Source organism: Temnothorax nylanderi, unplaced genomic scaffold (assembly GCF_030848795.1).
Source record: "Temnothorax nylanderi isolate EJ_2023f unplaced genomic scaffold, tnyl_v1.0 TNYL_tig0137_pilon, whole genome shotgun sequence".
In the NCBI taxonomy this organism is placed as follows: Eukaryota; Metazoa; Arthropoda; class Insecta; order Hymenoptera; family Formicidae; genus Temnothorax; species Temnothorax nylanderi.
Window position 1 is genome coordinate 217,797 of NW_027249199.1, and position 14,432 is coordinate 232,228.

A 14,432-nucleotide genomic window follows, 5' to 3' on the forward strand; every position below is an offset into this window, starting at 1 on the left:
AATTTCTTCATTAACTCAAGTTGTTGTTTTTTAATCAACTGAACGCGGAAGCTATCAGGGAAACTGTTTCAAGGAACACGCAGTTGTCTATTTGATACCTATCCTCGCTTAAACTGCATGGGCAATGTTAATTAGGGCAGCAGGACGACGCGGTTAATAACACGTTACCGGACAAGCCATCCGGCTTAGATCGCTGTTACTCATCCTCTCGTTCTGCGGGTATAATTAAGGGAATATTGATCGCCCACGGAGAGAAAGAGAGAGAGAGAGAGAAGAGAATGAAGTTCGTGGATATGAAGATGTTAGGTTGACTTCAAGAAATCGAGGGAAATGTCGGTTAATTAATTAGTATCCGTCTTGTTCTTCGAGGATGGTTAACAATATTTCACGCGTACTATCTTGCAAATTGAACATGTGTTTCAAAAGAATTGGTGAACGAAGCAATATGATTTTTCCAGAATAAAGTATTAATATAAAGCATTAGCTAGTATTAAGGTATTAGAACAGATTAGCGCCAAGTTAGTCAAAATAAAAAGTTTTCCGCTCAGAGAACCTTAAGAGAGTCCCAAAGTGGATCGTAATATTATAAAATATTAATACGTTATCAGTGTACCTTTTGCTACTTATATCTTTCATAATTTATCATCTATTTTATATTTTCTATCTTTTATAATTTAAGTTTCTTTTTCTAGATAACAAAACTTTTGATTACATGGTTATTAATTCTTTATATAACTATAGATTAGGACTTTCAACTTATGCTACAGTTTAGAATTTTGTATGGGTCCAATGACTTATATAAATAATGCTACAGAGTGTAAAATGGTGCATAAAATTTGCATCGCATATCCCTCGCGATAAAGTTCCAAGTGCCGAATTAATCGGCAATAAGTTGAATTTACTTTCGTTAGCTTAGAGCTCTTTGAGCTCATCGTTAGTTCGTCAATCGTCAAACGTTAATCGACGAGCGCGCGCGGCACGAGAATGGGATGAAATTTTAATGAAGCGTCGCGTTTAAATCCTTACTCGACCAACTGTTACGATTAATGAAACGTCAATTATCGTACCGCGTTTATGCCTCTCGCGAATTTAATGGGCGAGGAAAAATTTCGGTGCTGCGGTTCAGAGGGCGAGATTAGCGCCAATTGGATTAACGCCAATTCGCGGTGGTGGCGGTGTGAGCAGAATTATCGATAATAACGCGGATTAAGCCTCGAACTTCTAACACACTCGATGCTATTTTGGCGCGTTGTTTCCGTCGCTCGAAATCGTTTTGACATATCTCCATTCCCGAGCTTCGTTCCTTCGTCCACATTACGAATAGTTTGCAATTATCTCGTTACACAAACACAAACAATTTGCGCGCTCGATGTTACACTTTGTGTTTGATAATACAGATCCCGATGTTCTTGCACGTTTCCACCGATTCGCGCGCGTTTTACAACTTGGCGGATTGCAAACTACTCTCATATCGCGTTCGATTTGCACACGGCTGGCCTGACTTCGCTTGTACGCTACGAATTTAATTTCGACGTTACGCATCTCACTTCCAGATATCAGATCTGTCGATAAAACTTGCGTTTAATCACTCGGCACTGCGCGCACACTTTCGTTTTGCTTTCGCATCATTTTTATTTCCTTTTACATGCACTCGAATGATCGCGATATATAAATAAAGCGGTTGTCGGCAGCTATTTATTTCGCACGTATGTTTTATTCCTTCTCGTATTCGAATTCGATCGTATATTTTTACTATCATCATATATTTTATTATATCTTTACATATGTTTTTCGTTATATTATTACTTCAGTATTATTTCCTTTCTAATTATAGCTTTGCGTCGAAATTGTAATTAATTAGAATATTGAAATAAATTTCTGAGACGAGACTATTTTGCATCGCCACGTAAAATCGTTAATGTTCATGCGAGCACATTTACAGCGTAGCTGCGGATATTTTATTGCCCGCTGCTTCTCAAATATTACACATATCACAATTCCGCAGGGTAGTTGTCGCTCACCAATACTAAACCGCACCAAAACCGAGCTTCAGGGCGACCTGGTTGGTCAGCGGCATGTATGTACGCTAACCCGAAATCAAATAATCTCGGTATGGTCGAACAAAGGCCGCGGCAGCCAGCAACTTTCATGCGCGCCGGTTTACATTTTCGCGAGTGTTTGCTTTGATTTTCTCTATCCGTCTCTTGTAAGCGCGGCAGCGGAGAAATATCTCATTCGTTTTCTGTACGCGAGCGCTCGCACTCCGCACAGTGTTTTCTAACTGACCGACGCGACGCGCGCGGTACCGCGAGACCTGAATAAATAAATAAATAAATCCCCCTTGTACATATTGCAATCGACGTATCGCACTTTTTCTTCTCGCAACAGCGCGGTGTTTCCGTTTAACTCGCTACCTGTTTCCACGAGGAGTCCGGAAGGTTTCTAACTGATCCGTTTACTTTTTTTCTTTCCCCCCTTTTTTGTAAGCGCAATCCGATTGGATTCGGGTATCCGTGTTTATGCTACGCGGGGAAACTCACCAGATTTCTGAGCACGTCGTCCGGCACGTTTCTGGTAGAATTGCACAGCGCTCTGGCAGCGCTGTGCGAGAAAATCACCGGCGCCCTCGTCGTCTGCAGGGCCGCCCTCATCGTTCTTGTCGAGACATGCGAGAGATCGACCAACATGCCCAGCCTGTTCAATTCCCTGACAACTGCCTGCAGAATAATCAAATACGTTAAAGTCATATTTATCTGCGTAAAGTCACGTGGCTATCTTATATAAAACAAATAAATGAATTAAGAATTTCGAAAGGACTATGCTAATAGAATTCACTACAGAAAATAAATTGCAAATTTAGGTAAAAAATACTATGAAAATAGGTAAATAAAGTAGGTAAAAAGGAGATGCTGTACAACGTTTTAGGACTTATTGTTAACTTATATTTTACATTCGTTACTATCTTTCAGGTACCTGATGCATTAACTTTAAAAATATCCCCTTCAAATATATATTCAAGAATAATGCTTGAAAAAGAAAATATTTAGTAACGGAAGCAAAGTATAGGAATCAAAGTATTTCGTAATTCCGAGAGCGAAATGTCGGACGGAGTGATGGGTTTAGGAGGTGCGTCTGTTACGGCGTAAAAACATGTGGAAAGGGTCGATCGGAAAGGATGAGAAAAATATCATATGGGAAACGGAGGAAACGCCGGCGTTTCGACTAGCGAACATTAGCCGGGAACGCAAGCAACCGCCCATTCTATCATGTGATAGCGGAAAAAGCTTCGATGTATTGGCGGTTGGTTGAAGCGCGGGTTCGAGCTTAATATATTTGCGGCCCGCTGCCGCCGTAAATGTTAAATCACTTTTCCTTATCTTGGAAATGGAGTGAGTTTAATTTTGAGGAACGTTGCGAGTTCCAACGGGATTATAAATTGGCGCGTCAATTTCGTTCAATTTTCCGGGTTTAGCTTGACCTATATCGCTTTTTTAATTAACGGATCAGTTAATTAACCTTTAAAATACGGGATTGCTAAAAATAATTAGCAAATTAAAATTGGAAGATCTGATTGCTCCTCTTTGTTATTTTATCCATTCTTGCTCTTTCAAACATTAATTTTCGAAAACACGACTCTTATGTTTCTACGTACTACGTATTTTCTACAAACGTCGCGAGCAAATTTCGATAAATATAGTCCTGTCGACGCGAACGGAAAAGGAAACGGAGGGAGGTGGGTGGAAGAACGAATCACAATGGTCTCGTTTTTCCAGCATTAAGGGTGAGGGCTCGCTTTTCTCGACGCACACGATTTCATACGAATGATGCGAGTCTCGTGCGTCGATGATGGTAGAAAACGACGTCCATTGTTTTTGCGGTGAGATGGTCTCTGATATGCGTCGTTTTTTAGCGAGACAGACGATTATGCGAATAAAGAACGATTTCTTATTAGCATTATATGATTTCTTGTTAGGATTAATAACCAAGCGAAAAACAAGCTAAAAAAACACTGCTTGTATGGAAAATAGAGCGAAAACATGCAAAAATGTCGCTCAAGTCGCGAACAAGTAGAACGGACAGGTAAACAGTTTGAAAATTTTATAAAGCTATAGTATTAATAAAAATCAGGGCGTATTATTTGAATGACTTAACGTATATATGTAACTAGCGTATATAAATTTTAATTTCCGCTTCGCAATAATCGCTAAATCTTTTGATCCATTCAGATTTAATTACGATATTTTTCAAATTAATAGCATCGCGTAATCAATTCCGCTGCATTCGACATTATTTCCAATTTTTCGCGAAAATCGAGAAAAAGAAATCGGTTTTATATGTGTCGTCTGTATCCCCCGGCGGATGAAACGGCGAATTTTCGCGGTGTAATCCCGATGCCTGTTGCTGGGTATCGAGCGCGCGACGAGACTAGGTGAAACTAATCGTCACATCTAAAAGCCGCAATAAAATCAAGCTCACGTTGCAACAAATACAACACCGCGAGCTATCGCCATAATTTCACGATATATCACCGTGTCACGTTAACGGTGGTTCAAGATCGTGCGTGTGTGCGTGCGTGCGTACGTTCATGCGTGTAGTCGTGCACCTGATGAATGGACACCGGAAAATATGGGTCGTTCAATAGAAATAACAGGCCAAAGGAACAAAGAGAGTAAAGGGTAAAAATGTTCGTCGAGTTGCGCATTCGTTTCGTCCGCGCACACGCGGCAGTCAAACTCATCTCTTCGCCGGAATAGCGTATGGCTGTCCGTCGCCGGAAATGCATGCCTGTATTTACAACGGCATGACATTATGGAAGGCTGAACTGTACAAGGAGACACGAGCACGGAATTTTCAGATAATTCTGTTTGTCTTTCCGAACGAGCTATGGCGTCACGACGTTTCCATTTGAAACGACAGGCGAAATTCGTCGAAACGTATTGCCGGATGTACAAGCGGGTGGTTCCGATAGACTTAGATCTCGAGGTAATGAGTTACTCATTTATAATTCTGTTCAATTACCAACATTTCAAGTTGTCTGCCGTGCGCGACTGCGAAGGCTCGTTACTTCCTTTCGTTTACATTTCGTTTACTTTCGTGTAACGCGAAAGCAGAGAGATCTCTCTCTTCTTCGAATAGAAAACCAAACTAACGCACACGAACTACACGAAGTGGATTATTGTCTCTGATAAAAATATTTCGGTATCGCAGATAGAGAGAAAGGACGATATTACTTCCGGGACTTGTAGATTATCGGAATTTCGTGGCGAAATGTTCGCTCGATGCCAGGCTACCAGCAATAACACTTTTGTACCGCCGGTGTTTCAATATAGCCAGCGGTGTGTTGCGACAATCGAGACACGCCAGGCAACACGACTTTTCGTTTGCGTAGCAAATAGAACACGGTTGATATCGCGCGTACAGAAAATTCTTTTTTCCGAGTAATTTATTGTAACCGTGGCTCAACCATATTTACCGTTTTTCGATAGTCAGTTGCAATATATGTGTTGAAATGACGCAGCTGAATTGGCGATATCCGTTAATTAAGCTTTCTATCTTCGCTTTCCAGGAAAGAATAAATTATACGTAAATAATGCAATGAAATATAGGAAATGCAGAAGTACCGCGATTGTATATGATAAATAAAAATGATTAAAACTCCGGACCATGATATTTGGAAAGACGTTACCGCGTCAGCGAATTATTTCTAATTGCCGAAAATTTTTAAATGGAATATCTGTTTAACACTTCATGGGCGAATGTCAATGACAAACTGCGGAGCATTTAGCGTTGCGGATAAAATTTTTCTTCGGAAGACCTGTCATTTGTTAATGTGAGATTTAGCTGTTGCAAGGGATGCGATAATGGAGGGACGAGATAATGGAGGTGATTCGTTTGATTTACGTTCTCACGCGTCTCCCTCGTTCGTTTACCTCCTCCTTATTTCTTCTCCTGTCCATTATTCTCGCTATTTCCTCTCATCTTTTCTTCTTTTAATCGAAAACCGCTGTTGCCGCAAGATTATAAATTTCGACAAAAACTCAATCGATGCGAAACGATCTGACGAGGATTCATTTCTTTCGGGGGGGTTTTTTTTTTTTTTTTTTGACAGATTTTGGAATTCACGCGGCGCGAGAATGGCAGAAATTCGCGCCTCGTCGAGATCACCGAACCTGTGCGTTAACGCTCGAAATCCCTCGACGAATTCTACACGCGCGAAAGTGGGTCGGGATATAATTTTATGAACGCGGTGGAGCGACGGGAGTGATAAACGGAATGTAGGTCGGACGCGATCAGTCGCGCGTTCGTTGACGATCATTTCCCCGGTTACGTCGTGGAAAAATAATTCGAGCCATCGAGATCGTGAAGCCGCGATCTAAATCCCGCTACGAAAATTGGGAACGTCCCTGATGTAATGTGCCGTCGTGACGTCTCGTTTATATAGATATTCCGGAAGGGTAAGCCGTTGGGAAATTTTAACAATACAAGTGCGAAGTGTTAGTAGAAATTAGTGCATGGATATTATCTTATCGGTGTATTTATACACTTTGTTCGCTAATAGATGATTTAAACGCTAAATATATATATATATATTTGCCAATTCGGATAACAGTATTATTTGTAATAATTTGCGCGCAAATATATCATAAAGAGAAATAACTTTAAATTACTTTGAACATTACTCATGCTTTAACGATATTAGGATATTCTCTAGTCTCAGGTTGATATCACTATTTATTAGGGAACATTTTATTTTCGCAAAAAAGCTGAAAATGTTTAATGCAATATTCGCGTTATAACGTACAGAGCTCATAGCGAAATTATAATCTAAACTGTCGTGCGGTCGTTTCGCGGAATAATGCCGGGACGCGTCTTGGCCGGAAGTCTGCAGTATTATTTTTCTGCAGAATGTCGCGCAGCTCCGTCCGCGGCCATAAAACGGAAACTCTTTCGGAAGCGTGTATGTACACGCGGGCATTTTTTTGCGAACGCGATATTTCCCTGTTCAGTGAAAAAGGTAAATCCGCAGTGGAGCGTACAATGTAAATGTTGACTCACTTTCCCAAATTCGCTGAGGCCCGGCGTGGAGTCCTGAGTATTGTTCGTCTCGCCAACAGAACAGACTGCCCTGCCAAGAAAATGTCTGTTAGAACGTCGGTTTGCGTCTCTCGCCGCAAAAATCCAGCGGTCGCGCTGCGTGCTCGCGCTTGCTTTCTCTTCCCTCGGACGAGTTTCGGACGAGAGCATGGAGCGAACAAAATTTTCTGAACTATCAGGTTATAAAGCTTCTAAACTCATACATATTTATTATGCGTATACATACATATTTCATGATCCATTTAGTGTGAAATAAATCGAATTCCCGATCACATGTGACACGACAAATTGTCGATCATGAAAGCGTATTCATCATTAATAGAAAATAAATAAATTATTTTATACTCTATTTTGTCACATTTCAAAAATACCTATTTATTTATTTGATATTATATAGAATGTTAAGTGTTAACAATGAGTTTTTCTATAAAGTCTGCGTCTGTCCAAAACTCTCTGAGAACAGAGAGATTCAAACTCCTTTCTATTTGTGCTCGAATAGGCATATCCGAGAAGCGTTGGGTCAAGTGATTTAGGTCAAATGTGCACAAACTCCGCTTTCGGGGTTGCGCACTTCGTTATCATATACGTTGCCTTTAGAATCGTTAAAGCAATCTGAAGCTCATTCGAGTTTCGCGTAACTTTTCGGAAGTAGCGTGTTTTCATTTATCTATTTATTACGGTTAATTCTTACTATCTACTAGAGGCAAATTTATTGATAATAAGAAATGTTTCGAAATATCTTGAGATATAATAAAAGCAATATCTTGAGATCACAAATACCTATAATAACCGTATAGATGTGTCGTTTTAATAGCATGTCATTTAATGTCACTTAATATGTCATTTTTATTATTTTAATGGCAGATTTTTCCTAAATAACTTTGACATTTCCTCAATAATTATATAAGAGACTATTATCGATATTGCAACTTTTTCAATTTTCTCGATAAATATCTTACAATTAGCAATTATAACTTTACTGTAAATATCTGTTAAAATAAATACTACTTTTAATTAATTGAAAAATGTAACATCTCGTTATCTATATTTATACTTCTAACGTTTAATAATTTTCGTAACTAAACATTTGCATAATTTTAATTTTTGTTAAAAAATGTAAGCTTTTAAATTCGCCAGAGAAACCATTAAGACTCGTTTTGACTGTTAATGAAGTTTGTGTTATTTCTATCTACTGCTGAATAGTGGAATACGCCCAAAATATCGAGGAAATAAAGGTGGAAAGGTTAAAAAAACAAGGAGTATAAAGGCGCGAATGATATTGAGAATCCGATAATTCTTCACGGTCGATTCTCGCTTCCAGACGTGGAAACGCCAGAGATGATTCGGCGTCGTCATCTAGAACTGTAGAAAATTCAATCGGGTCGACAATCTCGCGTCCCCAGGGAGGAGAGGGAGGACACGCGACAGAAATGGAAAAAGACGAACAGAGATGCGAGAGAAAGAGAGAGAGAGAGAGAGAGAGAGAGAGAATAGGGTCAGAGGCTGACATTAAGCCCCGGGTACACGTCCGAAAGCAATTCGGATATTGTCCCAATAAAAGCACGCTTTTCCTCATGGATGCCGGAAATCTCAGGCCGCAGAGATGAAACCGCATTTTTAGGATGAGTTTTCTTCAGATGTTCTCCCTGTGGTAGGCTTCTCTCATAGACGTGCACTTTTCTGAATGTCCCAAATCGCTTGTTTTTTTGTGACTCACGCAACTATTATTATGTCTCCTATTACAAAAAGTTGCACATTGTCCATTGTTTTTTTATTACGACTTATTAATGGCGTTATTGCAAAGACGTGTGTAAATTTCTTTAAAAAAAATTACTCTTGGATTTAATTTCAATAATTCTTAAAACAAAGCATTAAGTTTCAGAAAATCTAGTGTAATTTAACTTTAAAATTGATATGATAGGAAAAGTACAAACCGTATAAACTTCAAATGTATTATGATTTTTATCTTTCAAATTTTTTCTCATGAAACCCACGATTTATTTTATTATATAGCCATTTATAATATCTGTATTTTTATTTGAGTAACACATTTATTTGTGAAATAAATCCTTCGCCCCTTCTCTTTCTTAATTTTGACGGAACTCAATTCGATGTCGAAGAAGAATTACCTCCCGTGTCATGCGTATCATAAGACGACATCGACGTAATTTTGGAGAAAGGGGAATTTTGTAGATTAGAAGAGAAAAATATGTACTATCCGAAAGAAGATTTGCACGTCGAGGGGTCTGACGCGACTCCCGATTCTTATTTACTGCAGTAAGCGTCGCGGCGTCGAGGGAGACATAAAGCAGGCGAACATCGGAAAGAGTACGGCGAATCAGGTCGGTGCCCATTGTCGTATAATACTTCGGCCTTAAAACGGCGTTAGAGTTAGTAACATTGGCGGTCACCGTCGTAATTTACATCCCGAAAACTACCGGGGCATCCAGCATCGCTCTCCTCGAGACGTAAATCCTATTTTGCGTGGCAGGGAACACAGAATGAGATTATTACATTTCGAGCATGATTCCTCGCGCTCATAAAAGATACAGTGAGCAATGTGGGTATGTACGGTTGACGAATGCGGTTGACAATCTCTGAAATTCGGTTGATAAAAGAGGTAAAACGGATGTGAAAAATGTAACAAATAGAAAAATAAAATCGCGAGAAATATACTTTTGAATTTTTGGCATCATCCCGACTTCTTCGGCGCGGCCATTTAATGAACGTTCCCAAGCTTCGTGAAGAGAAAAAACAACTAGAATGTTCCAAACTTTAGTTTCCGGATTATGAATATTATTATGCTGAAAAGATAAAAAAAACTTGGCGAAGTTCGAGAGGGTAGAAAAAGTCGAGCGAGAATTTTTCGTTGGTCGCTAATAAAATTTCCTTTCGACGACGAAGATCTGTGTAAATGACCGCGGCTTCGTGATAATTAAACGACCGCGGAGCCGCGCGGGAGTCGAATGTCGCTGTTCTGCGCGCGTGTAGTTCTGTTTTATGGCCCGCGTAACTTGCAGCTCGCAAATAATGCAATGTTGGATTTTCCGCGAAAACGCAACTTGTCGCGGCTCATGTGACCCGGATCGAACGGACGTATAAAAGCAAAGGGACTTTATTTACAACTCCACACGGCACGCGGTATCGCAAGGGAGGCATAAACCTCGAGGTTAAAGATCGATGTTCGAGGAGGAAAAGCGTTTCTGTTTCTATTCTGCTCCATTTTTCGTCTCGCAATCTCGCTCGCAAGAAGCGAGCAGATAATAATAAACCAATATATGCAATAAAAACAAAACATAAAATAAAAATATAGTAATAAATTTTCCGCAACTTTATATTTTTAAGTTCAAGATTACATCGCAAAGATTAGATAATTTTTTTAAATGCTTTATTTTGATATATAACATCACGAGAAAAGATATAAGATTGTTTATGTTTCAAAATTGTAACAAATAAACCATAAACTCGTAGTAGCAATATGTAACATAAATAAAGGCCGGAGCGTATCGTTATAAGATTTTATCAAGTATTAAGCTCGATTTACCAAATGTATAATGATGAACAAATGATGTAGTAGATCGGGACGGACAATGTCAGACAAAATCTGGCAAAATTAGAAAATAAAGTCAGAATAATTTAAAGAAATGTCTTTACAGTAACTGATTAGGAGACTAAATTGTGAAAGTTGACTTCTGGATTCTGAGGTCTTTTTGATAAAAGGTGCTACTCTCCTCTTTTTCTCTCTGCGAAACAAAGCTCTTCCTTTCCTCCGGCGTAAAGTTTCTTTTTCAGACGCGCTGGAAAATAAGCGGCGGCTTTGGGCTGCTTTCGAAATTATACCGAAAAGAACTTCCGGGCGTCCAGATTTCAGGTTATTTCGGCCCTCGGTTAAGCCGATCAGCCGTGGAATTGGTTTGCCTCTAAGAGCGGATTGTGATACGAAGCACAATGAGTTGCGAATAAAAAAACCGGATGTTCGATGAATGAGCGGCATGTACATTGAGAAACTTCTTGAGCGCGAGGTAAGAGGAGGCACGACAAGAACGATGTCGAGAAAACGAAACGCCCCGCAGAATCTTGATCTCGTGAATAGGAAGGTGAAATCTTTCAACTCTAATGAATCGTGCATTGACGCGAGGAACATAGTATCGAAAGTTAAAGTTAAAGCGTATTTTATACTAAATCAATATTTCAGCGAATGATCGATTTCAAAATATTGTTTTTTAGCTAAATCGATATAGAGCTTATAATTCTGTTTGTAAATTAAATCGAGTTTAGCTCCAGGATAATGTAACATGTATAAGATTGTTATTTTTATTTGAAATCAAGCAGTGTTATCCCTATTAAGTACCGTAATCTATTATGATACATAATTCATGCATAATTTGAAAAAGAATATATTAGCTTTTTTATTTTCATTTTTACTCGTGATTAAATTCTATCACAACGCTCTTTATCATCTCGTTAATTTTTGTTGCTGCGTGATCGGTTTATTACGAGTCCGTTATTCCTCTCATTGAGCTTCAGATCGCGATAAATTAATTATTCCGAAGACAAGTTCTTATATGTACGCTCCCTCGTAATTTATACTCACCAGGAGGTGTCGCACGCATGTGTCAGAGTAAGATATCGCGCTCCCAGACCGTAAAATGTCCTGAGGACACCCAAGGAATTCCCCAGGGAATGACCACCTTCCACTCCGATTAGACTTGCGATCTTGCCTTCTCTATGCGCCTCGATGAGACCTGCGCAAACACATTACATCATGATTTAATCGAGGATTTAATTTAAAAAAAATCTCTCGGTGCCATATTCTTTAGTTTACGTTCTACGATAATAGAAAGTTCGTCACATTTTAGCGATTTAATGTTGTAAACGTGAAACTAAAAACTGCGGTAGCGCTATCCACGATGAACTTGCCGAACTGAGAATATTTAAACCTCAGGAAACACCTAAGTACACGAGTTATTCGAGGCTCATCCTCCCGCGGAACTTCGAATCATCTTCGGTGAACTTTGCTCTCGGCCGAATTACAGCTTCTTCCGTGAATCAGCGAAGTTTCGTCCGTTTTTTCGTCGTGCCTGCTCCGCCGCCGCCGGCGCTAGTCTTATAATTTTTCCTATTTTTTTTCCCCGGGCGAGATTAAAGTGACACTTTATGAGATTAAGCGGAGCCGCGGGATCGTAGAATTATGGTGTTCATAGATTATTTACGACCTTCGCCGGGTGAAGAGATCGGACGGAATCTCGGAAAGTCGGTCGCGCTTTAGGCGGATCGGGAATGAATGAAAAGATCGGTAAAAATCGGCTTTCAGATCCGCTTTCGGAAGTGCTTTCAGGAGTGCTGTCGATCGCCTCATTGAAACTTTCAGGCTGCATCGAGACGGCGCGGCGCGGCGGTGGGATATTAAAGCCCGCTGATTTATCGTACTTTATATCGTGTATGTCGAGTCGCGCGAGTTATTTATTTAACTGCATATCTTGGATTTAAAGTCCGTTTTGCTGCGATATTAAAGGTATATGTATGAATATCTGTAATCTCAGGATTAATGACGGATTCGTCAGACTCGTAAACTTTTATTATCCTGTTGCTTTCCATTCGTTCGTCAATAAAAATTCTCACACTGCGCTTTTTTTATCGCTACACCCACGCCATTTACGATATCTTGTTTATTTCTTTGCGCAGCTTTTGGTAAATTGGTAAATTATTATTGATGCTGGTCAATATAATTATAATTATAATCGAATTTGTAGACCGTGATGGGGTTGCATAAATTTTTATATAGATTAAATCCGAGGATATCGGATTGTAATTAAAAAAACATTGAATAATTACAAAGAAAAACTGCAATAATAAATTAATATTAACCTAAAGTTTTTACGCGCTCGCTTGATTCATCCTTTTATCATGCCATACGATAAGCTAAAGCGTTTTATAGCATTTAATAGGATTTAATATCTTTTATCTTGATACAAGAAAGCCGCATACTCTCTCTTTAGAGTAACGCGCCACTGATCTCGAAAATTAAAAAGCTGTAATCTTCTCTTGTAATTGTTCTCTGCCTTGCTACTTTGAACGAAGCTCGCTTGGAAGCAGCTTTTGCCTTAAAAAAAAATAAAATGAATCTAAATGAATATATCTCCTGCTTTAACAACTTTCCTGTTTTTGTTATTAATTACTATATTTTACAATAAGCTTATTATTACATAATGTAACATATAAGATCTAATCTGAGATCTAAGGAACATCTAATAGTAAAAATGGTTTAACAAATTATACATTGCGCGAGATAATAATATTAAAATATCGATGTAACGAAAAAATAAATTCCTTAGGACTAAATTAACACAATTATTATAAATAATTTACATTATCAATGATTTAATTTTTTGATTCTGGTATCGATTTTTATATGTTTTTATATGAGTTAGAAGAAATTAGAGTGCTGTTGAAGTATCTTGCTAGTTATTAATTAATAACGTTTTTTTGCACTTGGTCAAATTCAACGCAATGAATTTTCAAAATTGCGGTTTTTTTGTCTGTTTTGGACGCTGTTGTGAGATAGATTCGCATGCACGAGCCGTTGGCTTTTCCACCTTTTACCTTCTTCATACCGCGACCTCGTTTCCACTTCCCACTTGGCGAAGTTTCTCGAGCTTATGAAAATGGCTGACAGCTTTCCGGACCGGGTTACTCGCGGTAAGTTCCACTGCGAGGCTTTCGTTGCGAGGTTGTGCCAGTCCCACACACATTTCTTCACTCGCTCTTCATATTCCCCATTTCATATTTCAACTGCGTAACTTGATTTCGTATACGTGTCCAATCAACTGTTCATTTGCATAAGCATATTCGTCGCGAGAGGATCGAATTTTTCATTACTGGAAGATTAACTGTATCTTATCAATCGCAAAAATTGTATCGCAATTTCCAGCATGAGATATTTTGGCGACTAAAGTTTAAACTAAAATTTTATTAAAATAAAGTTTCGTTGTAATAAAAGATTATCTACTAATTTATTTGAAGTAAATTGTCTTTCATTATACAATGTACATCGTTCGAACTATTTGTTATGTTTTTAATCGTTTTTCGATTATTTATGCAGCCTTTGTGCAGAAGCTATCGTAAAATGTTACGTTCTTATCTCTTTCTCGCGCGACCTCGATTCGATTTCAACGAGCTTATGAAAATGGCAGTCGGGTTTCTGAAGTGAGTTACTTGTCGCAAAAACTTTCACAAGCTTTCGCGTATATCCTTCCCGCTGTCCTCTCCTGCTTGGCATTTTCTTTTCTTTTAAGCTATGTCGGCTATGCGCGCAGTTCGTTCTTTATTTTAGCGCC

At 38.9% G+C, this 14,432-nt stretch overlaps 1 protein-coding gene across 1 annotated transcript in view; it reads right to left on the bottom strand.

Moving 5' to 3' along the window:
• LOC139777070 (dipeptidase 1) overlaps positions 1-14,432 on the bottom strand; it is a 98,189-nt gene that overhangs the window by 11,295 nt on the left and 72,462 nt on the right. The window contains exons 6-8 of the mRNA XM_071714267.1: positions 11,690-11,840; positions 7,057-7,126; positions 2,541-2,717 (exon numbers count right to left, since the gene is read on the bottom strand). Of these exons, the coding sequence (XP_071570368.1) occupies positions 2,541-2,717; positions 7,057-7,126; positions 11,690-11,840 (398 nt within the window). The remainder of the gene's footprint in view (positions 1-2,540; positions 2,718-7,056; positions 7,127-11,689; positions 11,841-14,432) is intronic.